General features: G+C 46.0%; 1 protein-coding gene across 1 annotated transcript; it reads left to right on the forward strand.

The window, feature by feature from the left end:
* Positions 1-383: 383 nt before the first annotated feature.
* LOC120924660 (POU domain, class 5, transcription factor 1.1-like) lies at positions 384-27,347 on the forward strand. The gene is made up of 5 exons (XM_040335659.1): positions 384-1,347; positions 3,884-3,995; positions 18,568-18,698; positions 20,508-20,687; positions 26,580-27,347. Exons 1-5 carry the CDS (start codon positions 706-708, stop codon positions 26,823-26,825), a joined length of 1,311 nt encoding a protein of 436 aa, XP_040191593.1. The 5' UTR covers positions 384-705; the 3' UTR covers positions 26,826-27,347.

Consider the following 27,347-nt stretch of genomic DNA (forward strand, 5'->3'; position numbering starts at 1 on the left):
CAAATACCACCAAAAGAAAGCTCTACTTGTGGGGAAAAAAGGACGTCAATTTTATTTGGGTGCCACGTAGCACGACCGCACAATTGTTAGTTAAAGCGACGCAGTGCCGAAAGCTGAAATTTCACCTGGGCAGGAGGGGGGTATATGTGCCCAGTAAGCAAGTGGTTAATCACAAAGATATCTCAGGAGATCACAGGCCGACCCTCCCCCTCTTCTCAGAGGAAAAAAAACTTCTCCTTCTGAGAACAAATCTTCTCCTCTTCATATACAGGGGGACAGAGGAGAAGATTTTTCCTGGAGAACTGAGATAGATTATCAATGTTTGATAAACGTAGAACTTAGATAGTTGATTCCCCCTGGTGGGCGGATGGTGGAGGATATTTGCTGTAGAGGAACCAATGAATGAGAGGATCCATTAGCCTAGCTATCGATTTGAAGGGTGGGGTTGGGATCTCCACTTCTAGAGTAATTAGTCCAATTGATTGGCCTCTCAGGTTGGGGGAGTGATCTTCATGGACACACTGGAAGAAGCAGTTGAGGTGTGAGGAGCCTGGTCTACGAAGGTGGTGTCAAGGTTTTATCCAAGCGGCTTCCGCTCTTGAAGGGCTTCTTTTGGGGGCTTTTGTTTAGTCCCAGCCCCTCCAGTGCTCTATTAGGCACTCAAACCTTTTCCGTAACTTGTAGACCTTTTAGAGCTTGTGGGTCATGTACAGCCAACAGGCTTTCCCTCCATTTATTCTGAACCCTGCTATCGTCCAATATGGGGGTTACCACCACCCCTCCCAAGCCTTTTTCTCCCCAGCTGTGATAACAGACCATGGGGCTTTGGCTAAGTTCTTAGCTTGGAACCACGCTCCTCAGCTGGAGCCCCCTAGTCACCTCAATTTCTGTGCACCCCCACGTCATCCGCTCAACATGGAGACCCCCGGCATGGTTGAGAGCATGAAGACTGAGCGGAGTGAGGATGGATCGGTAAAGGAGAGGAGTTGCCTTATTCCTCAGTATTACACCCATGACTGGATTCCAGCCTTCTGGCCAGGGAGCCCTAATTTTCCCAGCCAGACCCAGGAAAACGCCAGCGTTCCAGGCTCAGAAGGGTACCTGACACCGCCAGGCTCAGAAGGGTACCTGACACCGCCAGGCTCAGAAGGGTACCTGACACCGCCAGGCTCAGAAGGGTACCCGACAACGCCCAACCAGAGTCCCAACACGACGGTGGTGGCTAAACTGGAGAGCAGCGCCCCCACCCAAGAGGTGGCCAAAGAGAGCAACTCGCCTGCCGGCTCGACCGTGACCAGTCTGGAGGCCCAGGAGAAGATTTTGTCTGAAGACTCGGAGGACACGCTGGTGAGTCGCCATGTGTGCGGCTTCTAGCCTTGGCTTGTGCGCAACCAGGTCGCCAAAGTCTCTAGATTTTTTTAGCTGCCTTGAAAGTCTTCCTAATCAATATTGCTGTAGCTATCCATGTGCATGAAAAACAATAAGAGCCTACTACCTTTTTAGTCTCTAGATTCGATACTTTATAATGCTGACCTAGGTCAAGTCAATATATCGGGAAAGTCAGAAATACTTTTCTGCATACTTGTTGCCTGGCTGTGATCTTGAAAATTGACCAACATGACAGCCAGGCCAATAGCATTTTAGGTAGGCAGGATTGGCAATGGCACATAATTGTAGATATATTAGTCCTTGGGGTGTTTTTTATTTTATTTTTTACTGTTTTATGTTACAGCCACACATGCTCCATTTGTAGCCCCCCACCCCCCTTACAACTTTCAAGGGTGGTTCATCCTGCCATTAACCACTTCAGCCCTGGACCATTTGGCTGGTCAAAGACCTGGCCACTTTTTTGCGGTTCGCCACTGTGTCGCTTTAACTGACAATTGCGCGGTCATGCGACATGGCTCCCAAACCAAATTCACGTTTTTTTTGTTTGTTTTTTACACAAAAACTTGAATTTTGTTTGGGAGCCATGTCGCATGACCGCGCAATTGTCAACTAAAGCGACACAGTGCGGAATCGCAAAAAAGTTGCCCGGTCTTTGGCCAGCCAAATGGTCTAGGGCTGAAGTGGACCTCTTCGGTTTTTATTTTTTGCGCAATAAACAAGAAAAAACTCAATGTTTTGTACTTTTTGCTATAATACCACTTCCCCTCCTTCTCTTTTTTTTTTTTTTTTTTTTTTTTTTTGCAAATTGTTTCTCAGTTTATCTATTCTAGATATTTTTGGTAAAAAAAAACGCAATAATCGTATATTGATTGGATTGCACAAAATAGGGGCTATTTTTTTTATGTAAATTTTTCTCCTTTTTTTTTTTTTTTTTTTTTTTTTTTTATTCCCCATTTATTATTTTTATTTTATTTTTTTGTTTTCTACTTACTAGTAATGCTGGCAATCTGCGGGGGGAATTATCGTGACTGCAACTTTATGGCGGACACCATTTTTGGGACCATTGTCATTTTTACAGCGATCAGTGCTATAAAAATGCACTTATTACTGTATAAATGACACTGGCAGGGAAGGGATTAACCACTAGGTGGCGCTGAATGGGTTAAGTGTGTCCTAGGGGGAGGCGCTACCAGTGACACATCTCTGATCATTGTCTTCGATCACAGGGAACATTCGATCAGTGACATGTCACTAGGCAGAACAGGGAAAGGCTTTGTTTACAAAGGCACCCCCCCCCCTGTTCTGCCTTTGCCGACTGTAATCATGGGCCACCCGGGAACATCGAGTTCCCAGGACCCGCGAGCGCACTCACGAGGCACGCGTGTCCGCCAGTGGCGGCCCGCCCATAGGGGGCGCCGCCCCCCCCCCTCCTGTAGGCATAAAAAAATTGTCTTCATTGAATGACATTACAATATGGATTGGAATTCATATCGTCCCCCCCCCCCCCCCAAAGTCATCAGCAGTGCACTGCCTGATCCCATTCCCCACCCATCTACCTCGGAGCCTGTTATTGTAGTTAGACTGCTGGGACTTGTAGTTCTCCATCTTCTCCTGGGGCTCATGGAGATTGGAGTACTACAAGTCCCAGCAGGTTATACATACAATAAGGCTCTGGTGTGGACAGGGCTGGACTGGGTCAAAAATTTGGCCCTGGACTTCATTCAGACTGGCCCACTTTGACAGGTCTCTCACACAGCGGCCGCACAACTCCCAAAGCCCCCCCCCCAGGCCACCCAAGCCCCCTCTCCCCCTTCCCTAGCCACTAGCCGTTTTACTTTATTAGAGTAGAACGGCTGGTACTGGTACTCTTATAGGCAGTACCAGTGGGGAAGCTAGACATTATTTCTCCCGGGGGAAAGAATCAGTTTGGTGCCCCCCCTTATGGGACAAGATTAGGCAGAAGTGAGAAACTCCCAGGCCGCTGTCACTGAAGCCGGCCCACTGAGCCAACAGCCCACCGGGAAACTCCCTGTAGTCCCAATGGCCAGTCCATCCCTGGGTGTGGATGGCATGCACCTGAGCCCAGGAGAATATGGGGAACTACAAGTCCCAGCAGGTTATAATATAAGGCTCTGAGGTGGATGGATGTACAAGAAGTGGAAGGGGCAAATCGTGGAGGGGCAGGGTCTTGCGCCCCCTCCCTATCCTAAAACTTCACCAGCCGCCAATGGTGTCCGCAAATTTAAAGGGACTTGCAGGTACGTCCATTTGCCTGCCCGTGCCGTTGGGCAGATGTATATCTGTGTGTGGCGGTCGCTATGGGGTTAATGATGGACCTGTGACTAGAGGAGGCATCTGCAGAAGCCAGAGCTTTACACATCATGATCCCACTGATGGTGGTTTCTAGGCTCTGTAGGCTCAAATGCACCCATTGTGGGGGGAAAAAATTGTTAAGGTGTCAAATGGGGGAAACAATGCATTTTTCTTTTTTTAGGAAATGACCAGTAAGATGGAAATGGAGAAGTTTGCTAGGGACATGAAGCAGAAGCGGCTGGCTATGGGGTTTACACAAGCAGATGTTTGCTATGCCGTGGGAGCTTTGTATGGTAAGCACTCTCTCTCCCCCCCCCCCCCCTCTTTTACTTGTATGTTTGTTTTTTTGTTTTTTTTTGGCTTTGCATATCCTTGAATGCCCATCATAGAGCTGGCACCATCCATGTGATGAGAAATGCTACATTTAGGTTTCTTGGTCTGTTTATTGAGGCTCATGAATTATTACATAGAAATGGTTGGGGACTTTGAATGAGGCATACAGTATAGATTGCCGCACATGCCTCCATCCCCGAAATTGGAACAAGAAAAGAAGTTGGGACTTTAAATGAGATGCGATTTGATGCAAACAGTAGTAAAGTAATAAATGCGTAATAACCAAGCTCAAACTTACCACCCAAACAGCAAGCCACCTTCAACTGTCTAACTGTATGTTAAAAGCAGAGGATTGGTTGCACACATTTGCAAATGCATGGATAAGCTACAGGCCACTTCACGGCTCTCTGCGTTTCTGTAGTCCTAACTAAACTGATATTAGTATTTGTATGCCTCCCATTGAGGAAACTATGAGTAGATGGAGGACAGGTGACTGGGAGTATGTGTCCCCGCCTCCACCTAGGAATGGTATGGTAGTGAGAAGTTTGAAGATATATTTTCGCGCCAAAAATTAAATGTGGAACATATAAATACTAAAATTAAATTTAAATAAAGCTGCTCCCCTAAAAAATAAAAAGGTGATACCTCATTTAATTTTAGTGAATGGTGATTGGTAGGGGGCGCTAATGTGATAGGAATATAATAAAACCTATTGGTGAATCCAGAAATATATATATTATTATAGCCTGGTCACGCTTTTTACTTACCCCCCATCATCCGACCCGGTGAGCTGGCGAGACACGCCACACGTGAATTGAGGTTTGCTACCTCTCATATCCAAGGCCCGCAGACCCAGTGCCGGGATGGGCACCTTTTAATGTAAGTGGCCACTTGGCCCATGATTTGTTTTACAATTTTAAAATAAAAACCGGTTGCACTATGGAGCTTTTTTCTGTTTTATGTCCCATTTTATGAGATTATTTGGAGAAGACTTGCCTGTGTTCAACCACTGGAGGACGCACTACATGTTTGCAGACATTAATAACTGCACAAGTGATTTTTGACTCTCTTTTTAGTTAAAGGAGTCTAATCGCTTTGGTAAGCGCATTTAATATACGCACTTTTGGGTGTCGTTTGCGTGATTGGTGGAAGGAATATTTGAAGCACTGCTGTCCATGAGAAGATTGCATGTTAATTTTCTGGACCATTTAAAAGATTCACTCCTGTTTATTAGTGGCTCACTATTCTAGGATTTTATGGACATTATCATTATCACAAATATATGATTTTTTTCTGAATTTATTATTTTTCTGATACAAGGTTTTGGGAACACATCACTCTTTAATTAGAGGTTCTTTTGTGGATCTTTCCTTTTTAATATTGACTTGACTAATTTTTTGGATTACGTTGCTAGTTGATATATTTTGAATATTTTCTTATCACATGAGTTTTGTAATTGCTACCACTTATTTATCAGATTTATATTATTATAATAATATATATATATTTCTGGATTCACTAATAGGTTTTATTATGGTAGTGAGAAGCATTGGAAAAGACGCATAAGGGTAAATATATAAAAAAATATCATCAAAATCGCATCTCCATCCCTGTAATATGACATAGAAATGGTTGGGGACTTTGAATGAGGCATATAGACTGCCGCACCAGCACATGCCTCCATCCCCGAAATGTAATACTTTACTACTGTTTGCATCAAATCGCATCTCATTTAAAGTCCCAACTTCTTTTCTTGTTCCAATTTCGGGGATGGAGGCATGTGCTGGTGCGGCAGTCTATATGCCTCATTCAAAGTCCCCAACCATTTCTATGTCATATTACAGGGATGGAGATGCGATTTTGATATTTTTTTTTATATATTTACCCTTATGCGTCTTTTCCAATGCTTCTCACTACCATACCATTCCTAGGTGGAGGCGGGGACACATACTCCCAGTCACCTGTCCTCCATCTACTCATTAGTATTTGTATGCCTCCCATTGAGGAAACTATATCAGTTTAGTTAGGACTACAGAAACGCAGAGAGCCGTGGAGTGGCCTGTAACTTATCTATGCATTTGCAAATGTGTGCAACCAATCCCATGAATTAATTATTGGGCTCTTTCACACAGGCATTGTGACTAGGGATGAGACCGATGTAAGATAGTTAATTGACTCTGGTGGGCAGATGGTGGCGGTGGTGTTTTGCTGTAGAGCAGGGGGTCTCCAAACTTTCTAGAGAAAGGGCCAGTTTACTGTCCTACAGACTTTGGGGGGGCCGAACTGTGCCGAATTAAAGTAAACAATGCCCGATCTTTGGTATTGGCAGGAGAAATAGTTGGTGTCAGTGGGAGGCACAGTGGCCCATTTGTGTTGCCAGAGGAAGGAATTATGCCCCGTTGCTGGAGTCATTGGAAGGAATTGTGCCCCATTGCTGGTATCCGTGTGAGGAATAATGCCACATCCTTGGTGTCAGTGGAAGAAAGAGTGTCCAAATGCTGATGGCAGTGGCGGCTGGTGCTCAATTATGTATTTTTTTTTTGGGGGGGGGGGGGGGCGTGCAAACAATGGGGGGGAAAAAAATCAATTGCAGCCTCACTGTGCCCATCAATTGCAGCCTCACTGTGCCCATCAATTGCAGCCTCACTGTGCCCATCAATTGCAGCCTCACTGTGCCCATCAATTGCAGCCTCACTGTGCAATGCCATCAAACGTTGCCACTGTGCCCTGCCATCGTCGCCAGTTTTCCCCTAAAATGCTGCCAGATTGCCCCATCCACCTGGCACTTGCCTTCCTCGGATCTTCCTCCACGATCCTTCGAAGTAGTCCGGCCCTCTGTCGCTTTAGCCAATCAGGATACTGGGAACCAGAACCGGTGAACTTGATTGGCTGAGACGCCTGTCGGTGTGAACCAGGGAACGTATACCCCCTGTGTCCCCTGGTTAACTATTCGGAAACCGATTACAACCCATCAGAGCTGTTAGCTCTGATAGACGCTTCCAAAGCCAACCAGCTGCCGTTATTCAGATGGCCGGCGCTCATCAGGGGGTCGGCCATCTGAATAGTGGGTGGCAGCGGCGACGATACATTCATGCAATGCTTGAATCTGTGTATTGTTTTTCAGTGGCGGCGCTTCAGCGCCCTCTATGGACGCACTGCCACTGGTCAGTGAAGAAAGAGTGCCCAAATGTTGATGTTGGAGGCAGGGAAAAATGCCTCCAAGGGCCGGATAAAGGCGAGCAAAGGGCCACAGTTTGGAGACCACTGCTGTAGAGGACCCAATAAATGAAAGTTGTGTTAATTGATCCTATCGATTTGAAGGGTGGGGTTGTGTATGAGCCTTGAAAATGCTGCGAACACCGCATAATGTTCGGCGATCACCCAAATTTACGTTTCGCCGAACAGTGAACATTATGTGGTGCTCGTGGAAAATTCGAAGGCCACTGAACAGCGTTAAAGTCTATGAGACGCTAACATGAAAAACCAAAAGTGCTCACTTTAACGGCTAATATGCAAGTTATTGTCAATGCAATTTTTTTTTAAATCGTCCATTTTTCCGGGAACCTTGTGTGTTTTTTTTTTTTTTTAATGCTTAAAGTGAAACAATAAAAGTGAAATATTCCTTTTAAATATTGTGCCTGGGGGGTGTCTATAGTATGCCTGTAAAGTGGCAGAAAAATGACATTTCTAAAGGGAAAAAGTAATTTTTAAAATTGATCGCGGCTGTAATGAATATCTGGCAATACAGGTAAAACTCATTGGAAAAAAAAAACGGCATTGGTCCCTCCACTCTCCAAGACAATAATCAGGCCATTTGGGTCTGGTATGGGTATTAAAAGAAACCCTGTGCCAAATAAAATAAAATAAATGGCCGAGAGTGCTTCCACCCCCCCCCCCTCTGTACCAGGCCACATGCCCTCAAAATGGGGAGGGTGCTTTGGAGTTGCCCCCCAAAATACTTTGTCCCCATGTTGATGGGGACAATGGCCTCATCCCCACAACCCAGACCTGGAAGGGTCTGGTATGGATTTTGGGGGGGGACTCCCATGCAATTTTCATTTTGGTTCGGGGTTCCCCTTAATATTCATACCAGACCCAAAGGGCCTGGTAATGGACTGGGGGGGGAGGAGGGGTTCGGGGAGCGCAAGCTCACTGCTGCGGTTTTTATTTGTTGCGCTATAAACAAAAAAGAGCAACAATTTTGAAGAAAAAGCAATATTTTGTGCTATAATAAATGCTTAATAGGGGCTTTTTTTTTTTTTTTGCTAGTAATGGTGGTGATCAGCTATTTTATTTTTTTATCTATATATATATATATCTTGGGGGGAGATAGAGGGGTTAAGTGTGTCCTAGGGAGTGATTCTAACTGTAAGGGGAAGGAGCTGAAATCGAATCGCCTTGAGGCGATTTAGTTCGCATTTGTAGCGCTATACAAGTTAGTGACACATCACTGCTCCTGATCACAGTGAACAGTAGATCGCTGACGTGTCACTAGGCAGAACAGGGAAATGTCTTGTTTACAAAGGCACCCCCCTTTGCTGACCGCAATTGTGGGCCGCCCAGGAATATCGAGTTCCAGGGACCCGCGAGGCAGAACATTTTAAGGGACGTACAGGTACACACATTTGCCTGCCCGTGCCATTCTCCTGACGTATATCGGCGTGCGGCAGTCGGCAAGGGGTTAAAATGAGTTTTATTTATATTCCCAGGACCCGACAATTTATTATAGCCGCGAGTAGTTTTAAATGACTTTTTTCTTCCCTTTTAGAAATGTCATTTTGTGCAGGGACTGTTCTAAACAGGGGGAAAATGCACCACTTCACAGGCATACTATAGACACCCCCAGGTATGAAATTTTTTTTTTTTTATTTCAATATATTTTTATTGGATTATTCCAATATGAAATTTAAAGTAATATTTCACTTTTATTGTTTCACTTTAAGCATTATTAAAATCACTGCTCCTGTTTTTTTAAAAAACTTTTTTTTTAATTCGTTTATGTCCCCTGGGGCAGGACCCGGGTCCCCAAACACTTTTTTTGACAATAACTTGCATATAAACCTTTAAAATTGGCACGTTTTTTGATTTTTTTTTTTTCATGTTCGTGTCCCATACACTTTAACGTTGTTCAAGCATATTTTCTGCCTGTTTAGGTTCTGGTGCGAACCAGGAGTGTTCGGGTCATCCTTAACCGCTTTCCGACCGCCCACTGTAGTTTTACGGCAGCAGGTCGGCTCGGCTGCGCAAAATCACATAATATAACATGATTTTGCATTTCAGCCACTAGGGGTGCGTGCTGCCTGCTCTCCCCTGGTGCCGACGCGCGTGCCCGATCACAGCCGGGAACCCGCGATTGCTCGTTAAGAGCGAGAACCGGGAGCTGTGTGTGTAAATACACAGCTCCCGGTCCTTTCAGGGGGAGAAATGACTGATTGCATGTTCATACAATGTATGAACAGCGATCTGTCATTTCCCCTAGTCAGTCCCACCCCCCCTTCAGTTAGAACACACCTAGGGAACATAATTAACCTCTCCCTCGCCCCCTAGTGTTAACCCCTTCACTGCCAGTGGCATTTTTACACTAATCCAATGCATTTTTATAGCACTGATCGCTATAAAAATGCCAATGGTCCCAAAAATTTGTCAAGTGTCCGAAGTGTCCGCCATAATGTCGCAGTACTGATAAAAATTGCTGATTGCCGCCATTACTAGTAAAAAAAAAAAAATTATAAAAATGCCATAAAACTATCCCCTATTTTGTAGACTCTAACTTTTGCGCAAACCAATCAATAAATGCTTATTGCGATATTTTTTTTCGTAAAAAAAAAAAAAAAAAAAAAAATGTAGATTATGCATTGGCCTAAACTGAGGATTTTTTTTTTTTTTTTTTTTTTTTTTTTTTATATATCTTTGGCGATATTTATTGCAGCAAAAAGTAAATAACATTCTTTTTTTTTTTTTTCCAAATTGTCACTCTATTTTTGTTTATAGCACAAAAAATAAAAACCTCAGAGGTGATCAAATACCACCAAAAGAAAGCTCTATTTGTGGGGAAAAAAAGGACATCAATTTTGTTTGGGAGCCACGTCGCACGACCGTGCAATTGTCAGTTAAAGCGACGCAGTGCCGAATCGCAGAAGGTGGCCTGGTCATTGACCAGCAAAATGGTCCGGGGCTGAAGTGGTTAATTGTGATCAAGTCAGCATGGGGGGGAACTGACCGGTGGACCTAAATTGGATGGTCCATCCATGCAGCATTATGGACTGGCTGATGTAAAGGGGACGCACGTGTGTGTGTGTGTGTGTGTGTGTGTGTGTGTTTTTTTTGTTTGTTTTTGTATTTTTGTTTTGCTTGCCTTCAGGTCTGGGAGAAGGTCTACGTACATTTCCAGTTGCAAACTGGATGGGTGAGAGCCTGATGTTTATACCCAGCCACCCATAGAGCTGACATGGGTCCACCAGGCATGGATGTGACTTCCATCCTGGTTCAGCTCTGACCGGCAGCGAATCTGCTCACCGGTCCCCCTGCTGATCAGAAAAGGCAACACTCAAGAATGTATTGGACTACCAATGGGCACAAAAACTTCAATTCTTCTCGGAGCCATAGATGGATACTTGGGGAGGGATGTATGTTGTTTCCTGAACGGTGATGGAGGAAGTCTAAGGTGTACATTTTATTAAACAGATAATTTATTCAATTTCTCAGAGACAAATCATCCCCTCCTGTCCCACTAATTGCATGAAAACAATACACAGCTATCTGGTGATGACAGCTGATGCAGCTCGGCCGTTATCCCAGGCAGTGGGAGGGGAAAATCCTCTTAACACAGGATTCAGCACCCGGATCTCTCCCGATTAACTTCTTGTGAACTTGGAACTGACAGGCGACCGTCATTCAGCCTCCCAGTAATGGTGCGTCCTTCAATGAAGTTCAAGGCCTCTCCTGAGATACCAGCCTCTTGCTCAGTCCTCTCCAAGATAGGTTCTTCATCGAGTGGCTTCCTCCCTCAGGACGGACAGCACAGGACCACTCTGCAAACGTAGACCCAGTCTGACTACCGGGCCTACTTAGTAGATCACAACACCAGACCAACATGGTCACGGCGCCAGGAACACTTGAACACGCACCCCTGGCCAGGAGGGCCACACACTGGGGGGGGGGGTGGTGGGACGACAGACCAGCGATTGATGACCCCGGGCCAATGGCGTTTTGTCCATTAAGTACTCCTCGCCAGCATGCACAGCGGGACGACCAACCCCCACTGATTGGCTGCCGAAGGGGAACACCCAAAACACCTTGACCTGACTGCTGCCACCCTTGACCTGGAGTGATAACAACACAAAAATAAAATGTTTAATTGGGGGTTCTAACACTCTAGAGAATAAAATGGTGGTCATTTCAATACTTTTTGGCACACCGTATTTTGTGCAGTGGTCTTGCAAACACACTTAAAAAAAAAAAAAAAATCTTTAGTAGTTGGCCCAATTTTTTATTTTGCAAAAGATGTTATGCCGAGTAAATTGATGCCAAACATGGCACGCTTGAAAATTGCGCCCACTCCTGGAATTGCGTCAAACTTTTACCCTTAAAAATCTCCATAGGCAATGTTTAAAGTGGGGGTTCACACTAAAAAAAAAATTCTAACATTACATCCAGCTCACTACCGACATTGTCAGTAAGCCGATTTTTTTTTTTTTTTTTTGCTGTACATACCTTGTAAAGCTATTTTCTTAGCCAGCTTCCGGGTAGTGCCTCACTTGGGAGTTGGCATTCCTATGCCGCAGTTGGTGAATGACATGACAAACACTACCCCCCCCCCCCCATCGCATAAGGAGCGTCACAAGTTGCCGAAAGAAGCCGAACGTTGATTCTGCGCTATACGGCGCCTGCGCACCGATGTTCGGCAACTCGTGACACTCCTTATGCGACGGGGGGGGGGGGGGGGGGGGTAGTGTTTGTCATCATGTCAATCACTAACTGCTGCATAGGAACGCCCACTCCCGCGGGAGTCACTACCCGGAAGCCGGCTAAGAAAATAGCTTTACAAGGTATGTACAGCAAAAATAATTTGGCATACTGACAATGTCGGTAGTGAGCTCAATGTAATGTTAGACATTTTTTGTTTTTAGGGTGAACCCCCACTTTAAATTCTACAGGTTGCATGTTTTGAGTTAAAGGAGGGCTAGAATTGTTGCTCTCGCTCTAACGATCGCGGCGATACCTTGCATGTGTGGTTTGAACATTATTTTAATATGCAAGCACTGCTCACTTATGCGCTTGCTTCTGCACGTTCGCTCATCGGGACAGGGCGCTTTGAAATAAAAAAAAATTGTAATTGGTCACTTTTATTCCTATTACAAGGAATGTAAACATCCCTTGTAATAGGAGAAAAAAACATGACAGGTCCTCCTTAAATATGAGATCTGGGGTCAAAAAGTCCTCGGATCTCATATTTGGACTTGAATGCAATTAAAAAATTGTCATTTGAAAAAAATTGCAGCAAAAAATGTCCCTTTTGTAAGAGGTATGGGCAGAAGTGAGGTTTTGACGTCGCTTCCACCCTGCTATGGTAAGGAAATGGGTGGGGTGTCATCTTCCCCCTCACTTGTATCCATACCACAGAGGGAGATAAGGACCTGATTGCCTCCGACTGTACCAATGGCTCTAGTAAGCGATAACTGTGATTATACCTCAGACAGGAGGCTCATATCTTATGCATTATCTTTCTTTAATAATGCCCATAGCAGAAATACAGTAAACATTTATTGTAACTTAAAAGAAAAAATTCAAAGAACTACCCTTCCCAGCAAGCCCCTGGGCCAGCGTAGCCCCTCCCAGACCGTAATCTATATAAGGGACTGTCTGAGGTAACCTCTTCCTCTTTCTTTCTGCTCATGGCAGAGCACACAAGATAAGTATTTCATGTACCTTTATTATTTACAGGATAGGTACTTCTTGTATCTTTATTATTTACAAGATGGGTGTTTCATGTACCTTTATTGTTTGATTGTATATATGGTCTCTGATACCGAGTGCCCCGGTGTCGGGTGATTTTCTTCAGTCTTGACTGATATGTTTGAGGTATTGTGGAACATGGGGAGTTTCCCTGGAATTCCTCCCTGATACTGAATGCCCCGGTGTCAGGTATTTTGTCGGAATTGATTGTTCTGTAGTTTTTGGAAGATTTGGAATACTGGGGGTTCTCCCTGCTATCCCCCGTTTCTGCGCTTTATTTCTGTCTGCCTGACACCGGAGCGGTGTCAGGCAGATATGTTTGAGAGACCACGTTTGTTTCCAATTCTTTGATTCTTTGCTCGGGTTTTTTCCCTTTCTTTGACGTCGGAGCACTGCGGCGTCCGTGCGGGATCCGCGCTGTTTTTCATTCGCTCCCTCGGCGGGCGCCATGCCTGGGCAACTGTGTCCCCCCCCCCCCACCCCCCCTCCCTCCCCACGCTCAGGTGGGGGGCGGGGTCTCCGCCGCGGCCGCTCCTCTCCTCCTCTCCTCTCTTTCGGTGCCTCTCTCGGTATCGAGAGACGCCTCGGGCCCCCCCCCCCCAGGTCTCCGAGCGAGACGGGGGGAGAACGGTTCTCATCGACCGTTCCGTCCCTCACAACCTCGGGCCAATAAGTTAGAATCTCGTCAGGCTCCCCTCACACCGCAGGATGTCCTTCCCAGCGGTGTCGTAGCCAGGAACCTGCTGCTGTTTCACCATGCTTTCAACCACTAGATGGCAGTACATCTTTTCAGATATATATATATAAATATATATATTTCATTCCAATGAATCAATATCTAATTAATAAATAAATAAATAAATTTAAATAACCGAATCTACAATAAATAATTCAATATATACTCAAATTATATTTCTGGGGAATTTATTCCCTAGAACATATACCTTATTTATCCTAATAAATAAATAATCAATATGTAGATAGATCAATAAATTAAATAAAGAAATTATAGCAGGTTTATCTCCGGGGAATTTATTCCCTACAACATACTCCTAATAAATAATGTATTAAATAACTATCTAAGGATTGAATGAATAAATACATTTATTATTAATGATATTATTATTAATATATATTATTACTTATAATATATAACTAAATCCATTATTCAATTTTACAAATAATAAATTATAGATGTATTATACAAATTATATATTCATTATATAAATAAATTATACAAATATGTATAAAAAATTGTATTGAATTGTACAAAGATTCTACAATTTAATGAATATCATGGCATTGTTCATGCCGTTACCCCGGATAGGGTGGACACAGTCCTAGGAGGCCAAATCTCAACAGTGTTACACAGTTGCCAAAACTGATCGGTAGACCAATCTTTACGACCATGGCGTCGGTTACCCCCGCCTGCACACCATATGCCCCGACCATCCGGCAACGGTCTACCGCCCCTGAGAAGGGCTGGGCGTTCCAAAACGCTGCCACGTTTCTGTGGCCCTTGACTCCCCGACAGGGGAAGTAAATAATATGTCCCAGGCAGTACCCTACCCGGACTGCCGACCCACTGCCCTCCCAGACTCCGACCGACCCCCGAGCCTCGGGGAGATGCACATGCAGAGGCAGCGATCCGTTAGACGGACTAAGCCAGACCCATTCGTGGACTCTTCCAGAGTTGTCCGCGGAGTCTGAGGCGGCTAACACCTTGAGTCTGAGGTTGTAGATGATGAGAATGATGATGAGTGTTAGGGCAGTGGGCACATGGCGCTCTATGACGACGCCAACCCTGTTCCCAGGGTGACACTCTATGGATTCTCGTAGAGAGCCATTATAGATCCGGGGGCGATATGCCATCCACACTCCGATGACTGGGCACCTCCGCCCGAGGTGATCCAATATATCACATAATGGACCCGGAGATCGGTCGAAAAACTCACCGACTCATTTTCAGGGCGTAACCCCCTTCCTTTACCATTTATGGCTGTGCAGACTCCCGAGGGGTATCCCACCATACACGGGAAATCCCCCAAGCTGGGAATAGAGAGGTCCTTCGGATCATACAGACCAGGGCCTTGGATCTTTGGGACCTATCACCATCATCCCACACCTTAGTGAGCAGGCCACGCCGCTGTACAGCCGACTGACCTGTCCCAAATCAGGGCTGGGCCCAACGGGCGGTCGCCTCCTGGGATGCGTGGACACTACGGGTCCGACTGGACACCGCCGCTCGAATCTTAATGTGGCTTGTTCCCCAGCTGTCTCACCTAGCCGAATCAGACCCGGTCCGACCACCGAGGGCAGGCTAGTCGGGATCACGCTGATTAAGATATTCCAAGACGGTAGGGCTCTATTCCATCCCGGATGAGCCCAAACGTCATCAAAGTCTAACACGGTACAGTGCCGGTCTATCAGGATTATAGGACCGGAGATGGACCTAGTCCCTCGGTCTTCAGACCTGAACACCGCCCTAATAGACAACGAATTGCAGGGCCTCTGGTTCACCCAAACGATAGTGGAGGCGGACCCGCTCTCCCCGGGTTTCCCCAACAACGTCTTCCTGGTCAGGAAAGGAGGGCGGTTATCGCCGGGTAGTAACTTGAGAAATCTCTCGTAATTACTGTATACAGTGACGACATTCTGCGACACAAAGGGTGAGGTTGATTATCTACTTGGACGACCTACTCTTAATGGCTCGTACCCCTCGCCTGGCGAACGAACACGCCTCCGGGACAGTTCCCCATAGATCACGGGGAATCTATCCTCTCCCCATCTCAGGAGGTAGAGCTTTAGGGTTCTTGGTGGACTCCAACCTAGTGATCCTTCGGCTACCCATGACCACTTGGCCGCCATCTGCACGAGGTCAGTATCGTGCTGGGCTAACGACGGGTATCCTTAAGCGGACTGGCTCGCCTGGTCGGCCTGTTTCCGGCGTTAATCCAGGCCATTTGTCCAGCTTCTTTTCACTATCGAGACCTTCAGAGTCTCAGTCCCTACGTCTTTGCCAGGGGCTTCACTGTGCAGACGTCGTCACTCTGGACACGGAAGCCATAATTGAACTACGGTGGTGGCTACGTCAGGTCGACAGACGGCACGGCAGGTCCACCTGCAACTCCACGACGGATTCATCTTGGAATAGGTTGCCAACCACCTCGGTTGGGGTACTCTATGCGGTCCCTCGTCCACAGGAGGGGCGTGGCCCACAGCGGAGTCTCTGCTGCACGTTCACACGTGGAAATCCTGACGACCGTCTTGCCATCAGGACTCTAATGCCACACACGTCCACCTACGGTGTGTTCTTGCGTATAGACACCGTATCAGCGGTCCAGTACGACCTTCGCTTGGGGGGTCCTTGACCCAAAATCCTAACGGATCTAGCAAGATCTCTGACATTTCTGCCTGGAACGCGACATCGTTCCAGCTGCGAAATGTACCCCAGGCACTTCCGCTATGGTGTTAGATTGGAATTCTCGTTACCCGCCCAATTCCATCGACTGACGACTGCACCGGTCAGTGTTCCTGGCCCTTGCTCCCTTATGGGATCCTTTCTCTCCCCAGTCTGTACGGGGATCTGCACCCTCTATTCACGACGCACGTCCTACTTCTCTTCGCATGGTTGGGTTTTCGGGGTGTCGATCACGGACAGCGACCTTTTCTTTTATAACGGGGGTTCCACTTGCCTTGATCTAGGCCTTGGGACTATATATACATTTCGATCATCCGGAGGACTCTGGGTTAGTTGGTGATCAACGACAAGTTAACCTCATGAAGGCGTTCGTCTGAGATGACCAACTACCTGGTGGACTCGTTTGAGTCCGGGAGGTCCTATAGCTCCCCTGCGCCTTCCGCGCTGCGAACTCGGACTACCGCTCCCTTGTAGACTTACTACCGGTGGGATAACACCCATGGTGTACCGACTTAGTAAGCGTTAAGTTTCAACGCCCATCACACCCAGGGTATCAACGCTCTTGGGAGGTGATCAGTGGTCCTGACCACGCGCCAGGACTGGGGGGACAATCTCACTCTGTCGGAGGTTATTGTCGTTTGAGCTACTGCCCCCTCGTGTCTGATTCCGTCAGACGCATATCGGGTGTCACGACGTTGGCCATTCCAGGCGTCCGATCCCGCCTCGGAGAGTCGGGGTTTTTCCGTCGTGCGTAGGACAGCGGCGGGACTTCATCGTTTTTTTTCTACCCGTTATTCCCCGCACATCGTACTCCGTTGTCTACGGATTTCTTAGTCCTTCACGGTCCCACTGCGATCTTCGCATCTCTTCCTACTCCTCATTCCTACGCTAAACCTCAGTTTCCGGTTTCCTCAGCTACGCTAGCCAGAGGGGTACGATCAATCATGGAAATGGCAGGGTCTTACGTAACCCCGTTGGGCGCCCACCCCTCCAGAGGAGCGGTGGCTCCTAGGTCATCACCCCGGGCGGCTCCCTATAGGATTTACGGCTAGCGGCGGACTGGTAACCACGATTGCTTTCCCCCAATTCTGCTTGGATCGGAGGAACACATATCTATATCAATTTTGTAGTTGTTTCATTTGTTATCATCTATATATGCATTGTTATAGCTTTGAACTTGCATAAGATATGAGCCTCCTGTCTGAGGTATAATTCGAGTTTTTCCTAGCTTGTGACGGAAAATATTGATTATATGAAGACAGGAGGCGAGTATCTTCCCTCCCGACCCAACCCTGTCACGAGGTTGTCTCTCTCTAGTTCTAGACTGTTGAACCACACACCCTGCAAGTCGGAGGCTGGTACGCCCCGGGAGTTCGTTTTCACTAACCCCGTCGGGATTGCTGTTCCGTTTCGATCCATGGGTTTAGTTCACCGCAGATGGAGGCTCCTACTACGTTCCAGATCCGGAGTCGGGATGCCGTTGACTGAATCCGTTGGTCCATGTTCCTGAAGACGACTGACCGGTCGGCTCCGAATGGTTTTGGTTTTCCTATAGTCCCCGTTGGGATGAAGTTGGTCCGTGTTGGCCTTGTCCTTTCGTTTCCTCCAGATTCAGATGTTGTGTTCCGGTCGGAAGGTTCCCGGCAGCCGCGGAGATGTCTAATTGGACTTTCGGTTCCTGTTTACACTAATTCGCATGAAGAAAGAGGAATAGGTTACCTCAGACAGTCCCTTATATAGATTACGGTCTGGGAGGGGCTACGCTGGCCCAGGGACTGCTGGGAAGGGTAGTTCTTTGAATTTTTTCTTTTAAGTTACAATAAATGTTTACTGTATTTCTGCTATGGGCATTATTAAAGAAAGATAATGCATAAGATACTCGCCTCCTGTCTTCATATAATCAATATTTTCCGTCACAAGCTAGGAAAATCTCGAATTTTGTGGCGAATCTGCAATAAAGACCATCAAACAGAACGACCCACTGAAAAGATGGATACCTTGGTCGTGGCAGCAGCTACTGCCGTTACCGAGATATCCATCTTTAAAGGGGAGAGAGGGGGAGAGGGATAGATCTAGTTTTGACAACAGCAAATGGTGAAGTTTTGTCTCAATCTGTAGAAATTTATAGTGACTTTTTTTTTTCCTTTCTCCTACAGGAAAGATCTTTACCCAAACAACAATATGTAAGTTTGAGTCAGTCCAGCTAACTTACAAGAATATGTGCCGGATTAAACCCTTTCTACAACGCTGGCTGAAAGAAGCTAAAAACAATGACCACCTTCAAGAGGTAAGTTGGACTTAAAACAACGCCTACATTTTTGTTGGTTACAGAAATTGGTGAGCGGACATTTTTTTTTAAAGGGCCATTTGCTTTTGAAAAGTGTTCGGTGAGCGACTCTAGAGGCTGCCACTGCTGACGCCCCAGGCTGATCCAGTGGCTTAATTGGTTTACTTCACTAGCTGCAGGTCTGGTCCGGGTTTAAGTCCCAATGGTGATTTCAGTGTTTTTCATATGGGTCCTTTTTTTTTTTTTTTTTTTTTTTTTTCAAATCAAAATGTAGGGTTAAAATGGACTACTCCAGTTTGCACTCTTTGGGCCTTAAGCAATCATCACCCCAAGCGTCAAAGTCAAACGTCTGAGTCATCTTTGACTCTGAAATGTCGATCGATGCACAAATAGGATCGGTAGTCGGCGGATCTCGCCATCTCCTCCGGATGCAGCGTAGACTCATCCCAGAAGAGGACACAGCCGTAGTAGTTGGAACTATCAATTCCTGACTCGACTACGCAAACCCTCTCCACATAGGACTACCTAAATACCAGATTTTGCGCCAGAACACGGAAGCCAGACTGGTAACAGGGGGGGGGGGGTGAGAATCCTGGGAATCCATCACCCCTTCACGGAGGACCCTTCATTGGCTAACCATAAAGGATAGGGTCCCATTCAAGACCCTCTGCCTCATCCACAAGTGCACACAAGGAAACGCTCCTCAATACTTGTGTGAGAAAATAAAACGCTACACCCCCAATCGCATTCTCCGCTCAACCAACCAAAAACTCCTCCACATACCCAAGTCCTGCTACAAATCGAAGGGAGAGCGAAGATTTGCAGTCCAAGGACCACGGCTATGGAACACTACCCACAAACATCCGCATGGAAGAAAACCATCGGGCCTTCAGGAAAAAACTTAAGACTCCTGTTTTCTAAACGATCATGATGACATTGGATGGAAATTAACGCCTTGAGGTGATTTAGTTGGCATTTGCTATACAAGTTATTCACTCACTAAAGCCAAAATGTTAGTATACTGGGTACCTTCTTGGTGTTAACCACTTGACAACCGTGCTATAGCCAAATGACGGCTAGTTTTGGAAGGATATCATATGACGGCCTCCCGTGATCGTCCCTACCCTGTGATCAGTGTCCCAAAGGACGCTGCTGATCGCAGATTGAGGTGAACAGCCAATCGGCAGCTCTTTGTCCAGTCGTGGCTCATCACGCATGTAAATGGAAGCCCATTATCGGCGCTCCCTTCCTCATGTTCTGATTATCAGTGTCCAGATTACAAATGGCTGCCTCACAAGAGCTTGCCTTATTGGCACACGTCAGTGAAGGAGAAAAATTGCCAGTTTCTAACATTTTATAAAGTGTTATTTTTATGTTTTTCTTAAAAAATAAAAAACCCAGTGGTGATTAAATACCACCAAAAAAATGATAATGTCCTATGGATACAGTGTTTCATGACGGTGCATTTGTCATTCAAAGTGTGATTGCTGAAAATTTAGCCTGGGCAGGAAGGGGGTGAAAGTGCCTGGTAGGCTAGTGGCTAAGGGGCTGGGACAGGGTCCTCGAAGCTTGCTAAGGACCAAGATGGGGGGGGGGGGGGGGGTGGGTTGAAGTGTGTGGTGTGTTTTTTTTTTTTTTGTTTTTTTTCCTTCCTAATGTGAGAACGTCGCCAGCTGATATTTTGATTTGGCAAATCATTATCTTGGCACTTATAGCATACAAGTGCTACAATTTCTTGTTAGTCCATTGTTTTCTTTCTTGATTGGTGCCTCCTGAAACAGTGCTTGACTATATTTGTGGTCCTTTTAGATGATCAATCAGCAACAGATGCAGGCTCTAGCACTGGCTCAGTCCCAGAGGAAGAAGAAACGAAGGACAGGCATTGGCCACATTGCAAAAGTCAGCCTGGAGACATATTTTACAAACAACCCCAGACCATTTACCCAGGAATTGGCACAGATTGCCCGGGACCTGCATATGGAGAAGGATGTAAGGATATTCATAATGACTTTTATCTACCCTGTAGTATGCCTTTTTATAGTGAGGGTTGATGTGTAGGCAAGTGCAGTTGACTAGTCTAACTAGGTGGCTGTGTCAGAATAGGGGTTGGTTACAGCTGTGTCGTCAGGTGCTAGGCCCCTTTAGTTAAGAGTCCTCCTGTAGTGATGTTATGGGTGAGTCGATGGCCAGTTTTAAGTCAGGTTGGGAGGAGCCCTAGGACAGATGGGAGCCCTACACCAGCATGTGGAGGCCCTGGACAGGTCTGGGAGAAGTAGACATGCACCCATAATGGCTGAATGTAGACTTCCTGACCCTTATGTAGGTGGGGCCAGGGTGGGTTGCAACTTTTTTTTTTTTTTTTTTTTGGACCAGGCCAAGAGTTCCTTGAGTGGGGCTATTTCCCTGGAGGGTCCCATGAGAAGTGTACCTGTGGAGGAGGTGAGTGCAGAGAACACAGTCCTGTGAGTACTAATGACCTTGGGTTGAAGAAGATGGCTGCTTGGTGCTGCATATGCATGCACATGTGTGTCTTGACCCATGTATGTCAATATAATGGGTTATGCCATTTCCTGACTTCCAACAGTAAATGCAGCAACCTCAACATGTGGACATTCTATCCTTGTGATGGAGTGGGGTGCAATATGGTGGAAGGTTTGGCCTCAGCAGGAGAGTGTTCTACCAAGAACAGGAGGGTGACAGGGACTTGTGTTTTTTGGCACCAACGTCCAGTCAACTGCAGAACGCCCTCTTTCTAGATTTTTGTTTTGGCCAAAATACAAATTTGGCCAAATTTTTTGGTTGAGACATTCGGATGTATCTGAATCTTAGAATGGTAACTAATTTCATTGAAGTCCATAATTTTTTTTATTTTTTTCAAACTAATTTCAACTTTTCAGAACCATTAGAATTTGGATTGATCAACCAAACCAAATTCTGTGTGAAAAAAATAGCTGGTTGTTAAGCAGTAGGCCAGAAAGCCAGCCACCTGCATCCTTAACAATCATGAGTTGTCATTTGTAAGCAGGCTTAACCACTGACAGATGACTGAAGAAAACTAGGCTGGCATTGACCGGCAATAAAAAATGGCGTGGGGGTCCCCCAGTCAATACAAGGCTCGAGTATGGATTTAAAGGAAAATCCCATGCCAAAAGCAAAAAAAAAAGCATAGGGTCCCCCCAAAATCCATGCCAGATCTTTATACGAGCATGCAGCCTGTCAGGTCAGGAAAGGGAAGGAAACAAGCGAGTGCCCCCCTCTTGAACCATACTAGGCCAAATGCCTTCAATGTGGGGGAGGGTACTTTGATGGGGACAAGGGACCACAACAACCGCAACCCAGGGTTGTTGGGAAGGAGCCCTTGGGGCATCAACATGGGGTTAAGGTGCTTTGGGGCATCACCTATGTTGAGGGCACGTGGCCTGGTATGGTTCGGTGGGGGTTGCGCGCTTGCATATTCCTCTTCCCTGACCTGCATGCTCGGATTAGTCCGGTATAGACTGGGGGGACCCAAGCCTCTCCTCCCCAGCAATGCCGGTGTTTTCTTTACACTCATCTGTCAGTGGGGAAGCCCACTGACCTACTGTAACTAATGGTTGAGGTTGTGGGCGGACAGCTTCCCGGCCCGCTGCTTAACAACCAGCTATTTTTTCAAACTGAATTTGAAACAGTTTATTGTTTTTTCGACTGATCCAAATTCTAATCATTCTGAAAAATTGGAATTTGTTTTTATAAATTTAAAAATAAATGAAACAATTTTAACAAAATCATTTCACAAACGAAACTAAAATTCCATAATGAAACAAAATTGGTAACAATTTTTGTTTTTCCATTCTGCATATGTTTACCACTTACATGTGTTTGATCCTATGTACTGCCCATGGAGAACCTCAAAGGGCCACCAAGCTGAAAGAATTCCAGTGAAGACCCAGACAAAATGGTAGTTGGGCCCTCAAGGTTGGTTGGGAGGGAGTCCGACATTCATTAACCACTTCCCGACGGCCGTACGACTATATACGGCCGCAGGGTGGTTCTACTTCTCTGGGGCGCCGTGTTTTCACGTCCGCCCCTTTCTGCGTTCCCCGCGCTCCCGAGCGTGCATCGGGGAACTGCTGTGCTGGCCGTGTCCCATGGACACAGCCAATCACAGATCGCCGTGAACGGCCAATCGGAGTGGCCGTTTGCTAGGCGATCTGTGCGGCCAATGAGAGATGATCTGATATGTTTACATATGAGATCATTTCTCATTGCCGGCTCTCACAGACAGCGGTGCTGTCAGGGAGAGAAGAGACCGATCTGTGTCTCTTGTACATAGGGACACAGATCAGTCACCCCCCCCAGTCACCCCCCTCCCCCACAGCTAGAACACTATATAGGGAATACATTTAACCCCTTCCTCACCCCCTAGTGTTAACCCCTTCCCTGCCAGTCACATTTATACAGTAATTAGTGCATATTTATAGCACTGATCGCAGTATAAATGTGAATGGTGCCAAAAATGTGTCAAAAGTGTCCGATGTGTCCGCCATAATGTCGCAGTCGCAATAAAAATCGCAGATAGCCGCCATTACTAGTAAAAAAAAAAAAAAATAATAATTCTGTCCCTTATTTTGTAGGCACTATAACTTTTGCGCAAACCATTCGCTTATTGCGATTTTTTTTTTTTTTTTTTACTAAAAATACGTATGGGCCTAGACTGAGGATAAAAAAAAAAAAAAAAAAAAAATTGAGCTATTTATTATAGCAACAAGTAAAATATATATATTTTTTTCAAAATTGTCGCTCTATTTTTGTTTATAGCGCAAAAAATAAAAAACAGAGGTGATCAAATGCCACCAAAAGAAAGCTCTATTTGTGGGAAAAAAAGGACGTCAATTTTGTTTGGGAGCCACGTCGCACGACCGCGCAATTGTCAGTTAAAGCGACGCAGTGCCGAATCGCAAAAAGTCCTCTGGGCAGGAAGGGGGTTTAAGTGCCCAGTAAGGAAGTGGTTAAAGAAAAGATTGAGGCCTAAAGAGGGTTTGTGTATAGGTCTTGGTTGTTGTTGTCGCCTAGACAGGAAGGCAATAAAATGTAAGTTGTACCCCTTCCCCTAGCTTCTATGTGTCCTGACTTCAGTACTTGAGTCACTGATCTGGTACAGGAACTAGTAAGAGGAATGCAGTGGCAGCCTTCATGTCTCCCTGACAGATGCAACTCGGTGGGTTAACTAGAAGAATGTGCACCAATTTTTGCTTGCTCCTCCAGGATTGTGCCTACACTACCATATATGCCATTGGAGAACTGGGTTGCTGGCTACAGTGGCAGGTGTTGGCCAACACTAGGATTCTGGTCATCTTTTTTGCATAGTGCGGTATGTGCAGAATCTGGTAAAAAAAAATCCATCCATCCCCTCCAGAGTTTCAGTCTGACAAGTGAAGTTGGTGCTTCAGGCTATACACTGTATTGCCAAAAGTATTGGGCCTCTCCTGCCTTTACACGCACATAAACTTTAATGGCATTCCAGCCTTAGTCGGTAGGGTTCAATATTGAGTTTGCCCACCCTTGGCAGCGTCAATTCCTTCACAGAAGGCTGTCCACAAGGTTTAGGAGGGTGTCTACGGGAATGTTTGACCATTCTGCCAGAAGCATATTTGTAAGGTCAGGCACTCATGTGGACGAAAAAGGCCTGGCTTGGGATCTTCACTCCATTTCTTCCCAAAGGTGTTCTATCGGGAGTTGAAGTCAGAACTCTGTGTAGGCCAGTCAAGTTCCTTGACCCCAAACTCGCTCATTCACACTGTATTGTCAAAAGTATTGGGTAACTCCACCAAATCCATTTGGTGGAGGGGGGATTATGGTGTGGGGGTTATTTTTTCAGGGGTTGGGCCTGGCCTCTTGGTTCCAGTGAAGGGAACTCATTAAGTGGTTTTTAACCCAATTCATGAAATTTGAGCTGGAAACATATATCTGTAGTATTTCCTTAGCTGTCTCCAATGCACTTGGTCATGTGTGTTTTGTGCTGCTTCGTTCTTCTTTCATCAGCGTGATGATTTCTGACAAGTTCTCTAAGACGGGTATAAAGCAGCCTGGAATGTGTCGGAGCTTGCTATAACTAGATTAGCAGAGAGCTGGACTTGGAAAGTGATTTTGGAGCTGTGATTTTACTACTTCTGCCAGTGGCGGCCCGTCCATAGGGGGCGCCCGGGCACCGCCCCCCCTCCTGTAGTCATAAAAAAAAAAAAACGGGCCCTTTAAGGCTTTAAAAAATAAATTTTGCATGAGTGTATGTTATTGTGGCCAGCCTATTCAGATAACCGGACATTGGGCGCCAATTATCTGAATAAGGACAGCTGGTTGGCTGTACGGAAGTGCCTAGCTCTGATAGGCTTTCCTAGTACAGCCCTTCAGCTCCCGGATGTCTTATCCTTGGAAAGTAGTGGGCTACGTCCCTTGGAAAAGACAGATGGCCGTCTCAACCAGAATCGGTGAACCTGATTGGCTATCAGTAACCTGATTGGCTGAAGCGTCATCGAGGGCGACAGAAGACATCGAGGGACCGTGGAAGGAGGATGGCGAACCCCAGAAAGGTAAGTGCTGAGGGGGGGGGGCAATCTGACTGGCAGCATTTTACAGGGCGATGTGGGGGACGATTGATGTGGGGGACAATTGATGTGGGGGACAATTGATGTGGGGGACAATTGATGTGGGGGACAATTGATGTGGGGGACAATTGATGTGGGGGACAATTGATGTGGGCACAGTGAGGCTGCAATTGTGTTTTTTTTTTTTTTTTTTTTTTCATTTGTTTGTGCCCCCCTAAAATTTTTGAGCACCAGCCGCCACTAACTTCTGCCAATGTTGAGGGGGGGGGATGTGTGCCTTTTCCTCCAATCGGCTGTCAGAAACTCGCTCCTTCTGAATGAGGAAGTGAAAGTTCTAACCCGATTGTAAGAATTCTAAAGAATATAGCAAGATGGAGACAGCAGATATGCATGTAAAACTTGTGTAGGGAGATTTGTTTCATCTGTGTATCATCTAAGGCAGGGTTGTGCAATTAGCGGACCTCCAGCTGTTGAAAAACTACAAGTCCCATCATGCCTCAGCCTCTGGGTGTCATGCTTGTGGCTGTCAGTCTTGTTATGCCTCATAGGACTTGTAGTTCTGCAACAGCTGGAGGTCCGCTATTTGCATATCCCTGCTCTAAGGCTTTACATTCACTTTAGGGTGCCATGTCAAGACATTTTGTAGAATTTCATGCTCCCAACTTTTGTAGGAATAGTTTAGGGATGGCCCTTTCCTCCAACAGTACTGTGCACAAAGCAAGGTCCATGGATGAACTTGATTGGCCTGCCCAGTCTTGGCCTCGACCGTATAGATCACCTTTGGGGTGAATTAAAGTGGAGACTGCGAGCCAGGCCTTCTCGCCCAACATCAGTGCCTGACCTCACAAAGGTGCTTCTGGAAGAATGGTCAAACATTCCCATAGACCAGGGATAAGCAATTAGCGGACCTCCAGATGTTGCCAAACTACAAGTCCCATGAGGCATAGCGAGACTCTGACAGCATCAAGCATGACACCCAGAGGCAGAGGCATGATGGGACTTGTAGTTTGGCAACAGCTGGAGGTCCGCTAATTGCTTATCCCCGCCATAGACAAACTCCTAAACCTTGTGGACAACCTTCCTGGAAGAGTTGAAGCTGTTATAGCTGCAAAGGGTGCGCCAACTCAACATTGAACTCTACCGACTAAGACTGGGATGCCATTAAAGTTCGTGTGTGTGTGTGTGTGTAAAGGTAGGTGTCACAATACTTTTGGCAATATAGTGTATCTACAAACTATTGTCTTCATGTTTTCTGGTCTGGTCTGGTCATATTCTGCTTTAAAATGTATTTGTTTTTCAGGTGGTCCGTGTGTGGTTCTGTAATCGCCGTCAGAGGAAGAAGTCTTTGGTTGTGAAGGAACTTAGTAACACAGGTCATGAACCACAACACATTGTCCCTCAAGTTGGAGTTTTTTCCCATCAGATGCCATTTTTAGGATATATGTCTGGGTCACCACCAATGTACAATCCTGCCTTTCACCACAAAAACATGTTCCAACAGCTACATGTGCCTTATGGAATGCAGCTTGGAAACCAAATCTGCTAACTTTGAGTCTAAGACTTCTTGGAAATGGGACTACTGGCCTTCCCTGCTTGTAGCAGGATTGTGTTCTGGCTCCGGTGTGAAGACTTTTTATATTTTAACTTTAAATTTTAGAGCCTTTTCATGCTTCACAAGACTTGGTATCTAATTTTTTAATCTCATATTTGCCACTGTCTTCCTCTGAGGTACAAAGTGGATATCTTTCCTTAAATTAGGTGTTGACTAGGGAGAGCTCAGGGCCATTGTTATCAAAAAATAGGTATGTTAAACTGTCTTCTATGTCAACCAGTTTTGCTATCCGGTGCTAACAAGGTTGAGATGGAAAGATCTCCTGAAGTTTGGATACGAGATACCGGACTTCCAGCACGAGGCTTATGGGGGACTAGCTATAGAGATGCCCATTCTTGAGTTGGGATTATTAAGGAGGGGAACTGGGTAAACGCTGGAATGTTATGATGTCCCTCAATATGCAAAATGGCCCATCTGTCCTCGGATGAGTTATAGGGAGCTTTTTGTAGTGAGACC

Source organism: Rana temporaria, chromosome 1 (assembly GCF_905171775.1).
Source record: "Rana temporaria chromosome 1, aRanTem1.1, whole genome shotgun sequence".
In the NCBI taxonomy this organism is placed as follows: Eukaryota; Metazoa; Chordata; class Amphibia; order Anura; family Ranidae; genus Rana; species Rana temporaria.

Coding starts and splice junctions, on each gene's coding strand:
- LOC120924660 (XM_040335659.1), top strand. CDS start 706: ATGTACAGCCAACAGGCTTTCCCTCCATTTATTCTGAACCCTGCTATC. Junction 18,699..20,507: donor ACAATGACCACCTTCAAGAG/GTAAGTTGGACT, acceptor TGGTCCTTTTAG/ATGATCAATCAGCAACAGAT. Junction 20,688..26,579: donor ACCTGCATATGGAGAAGGAT/GTAAGGATATTC, acceptor TTTGTTTTTCAG/GTGGTCCGTGTGTGGTTCTG.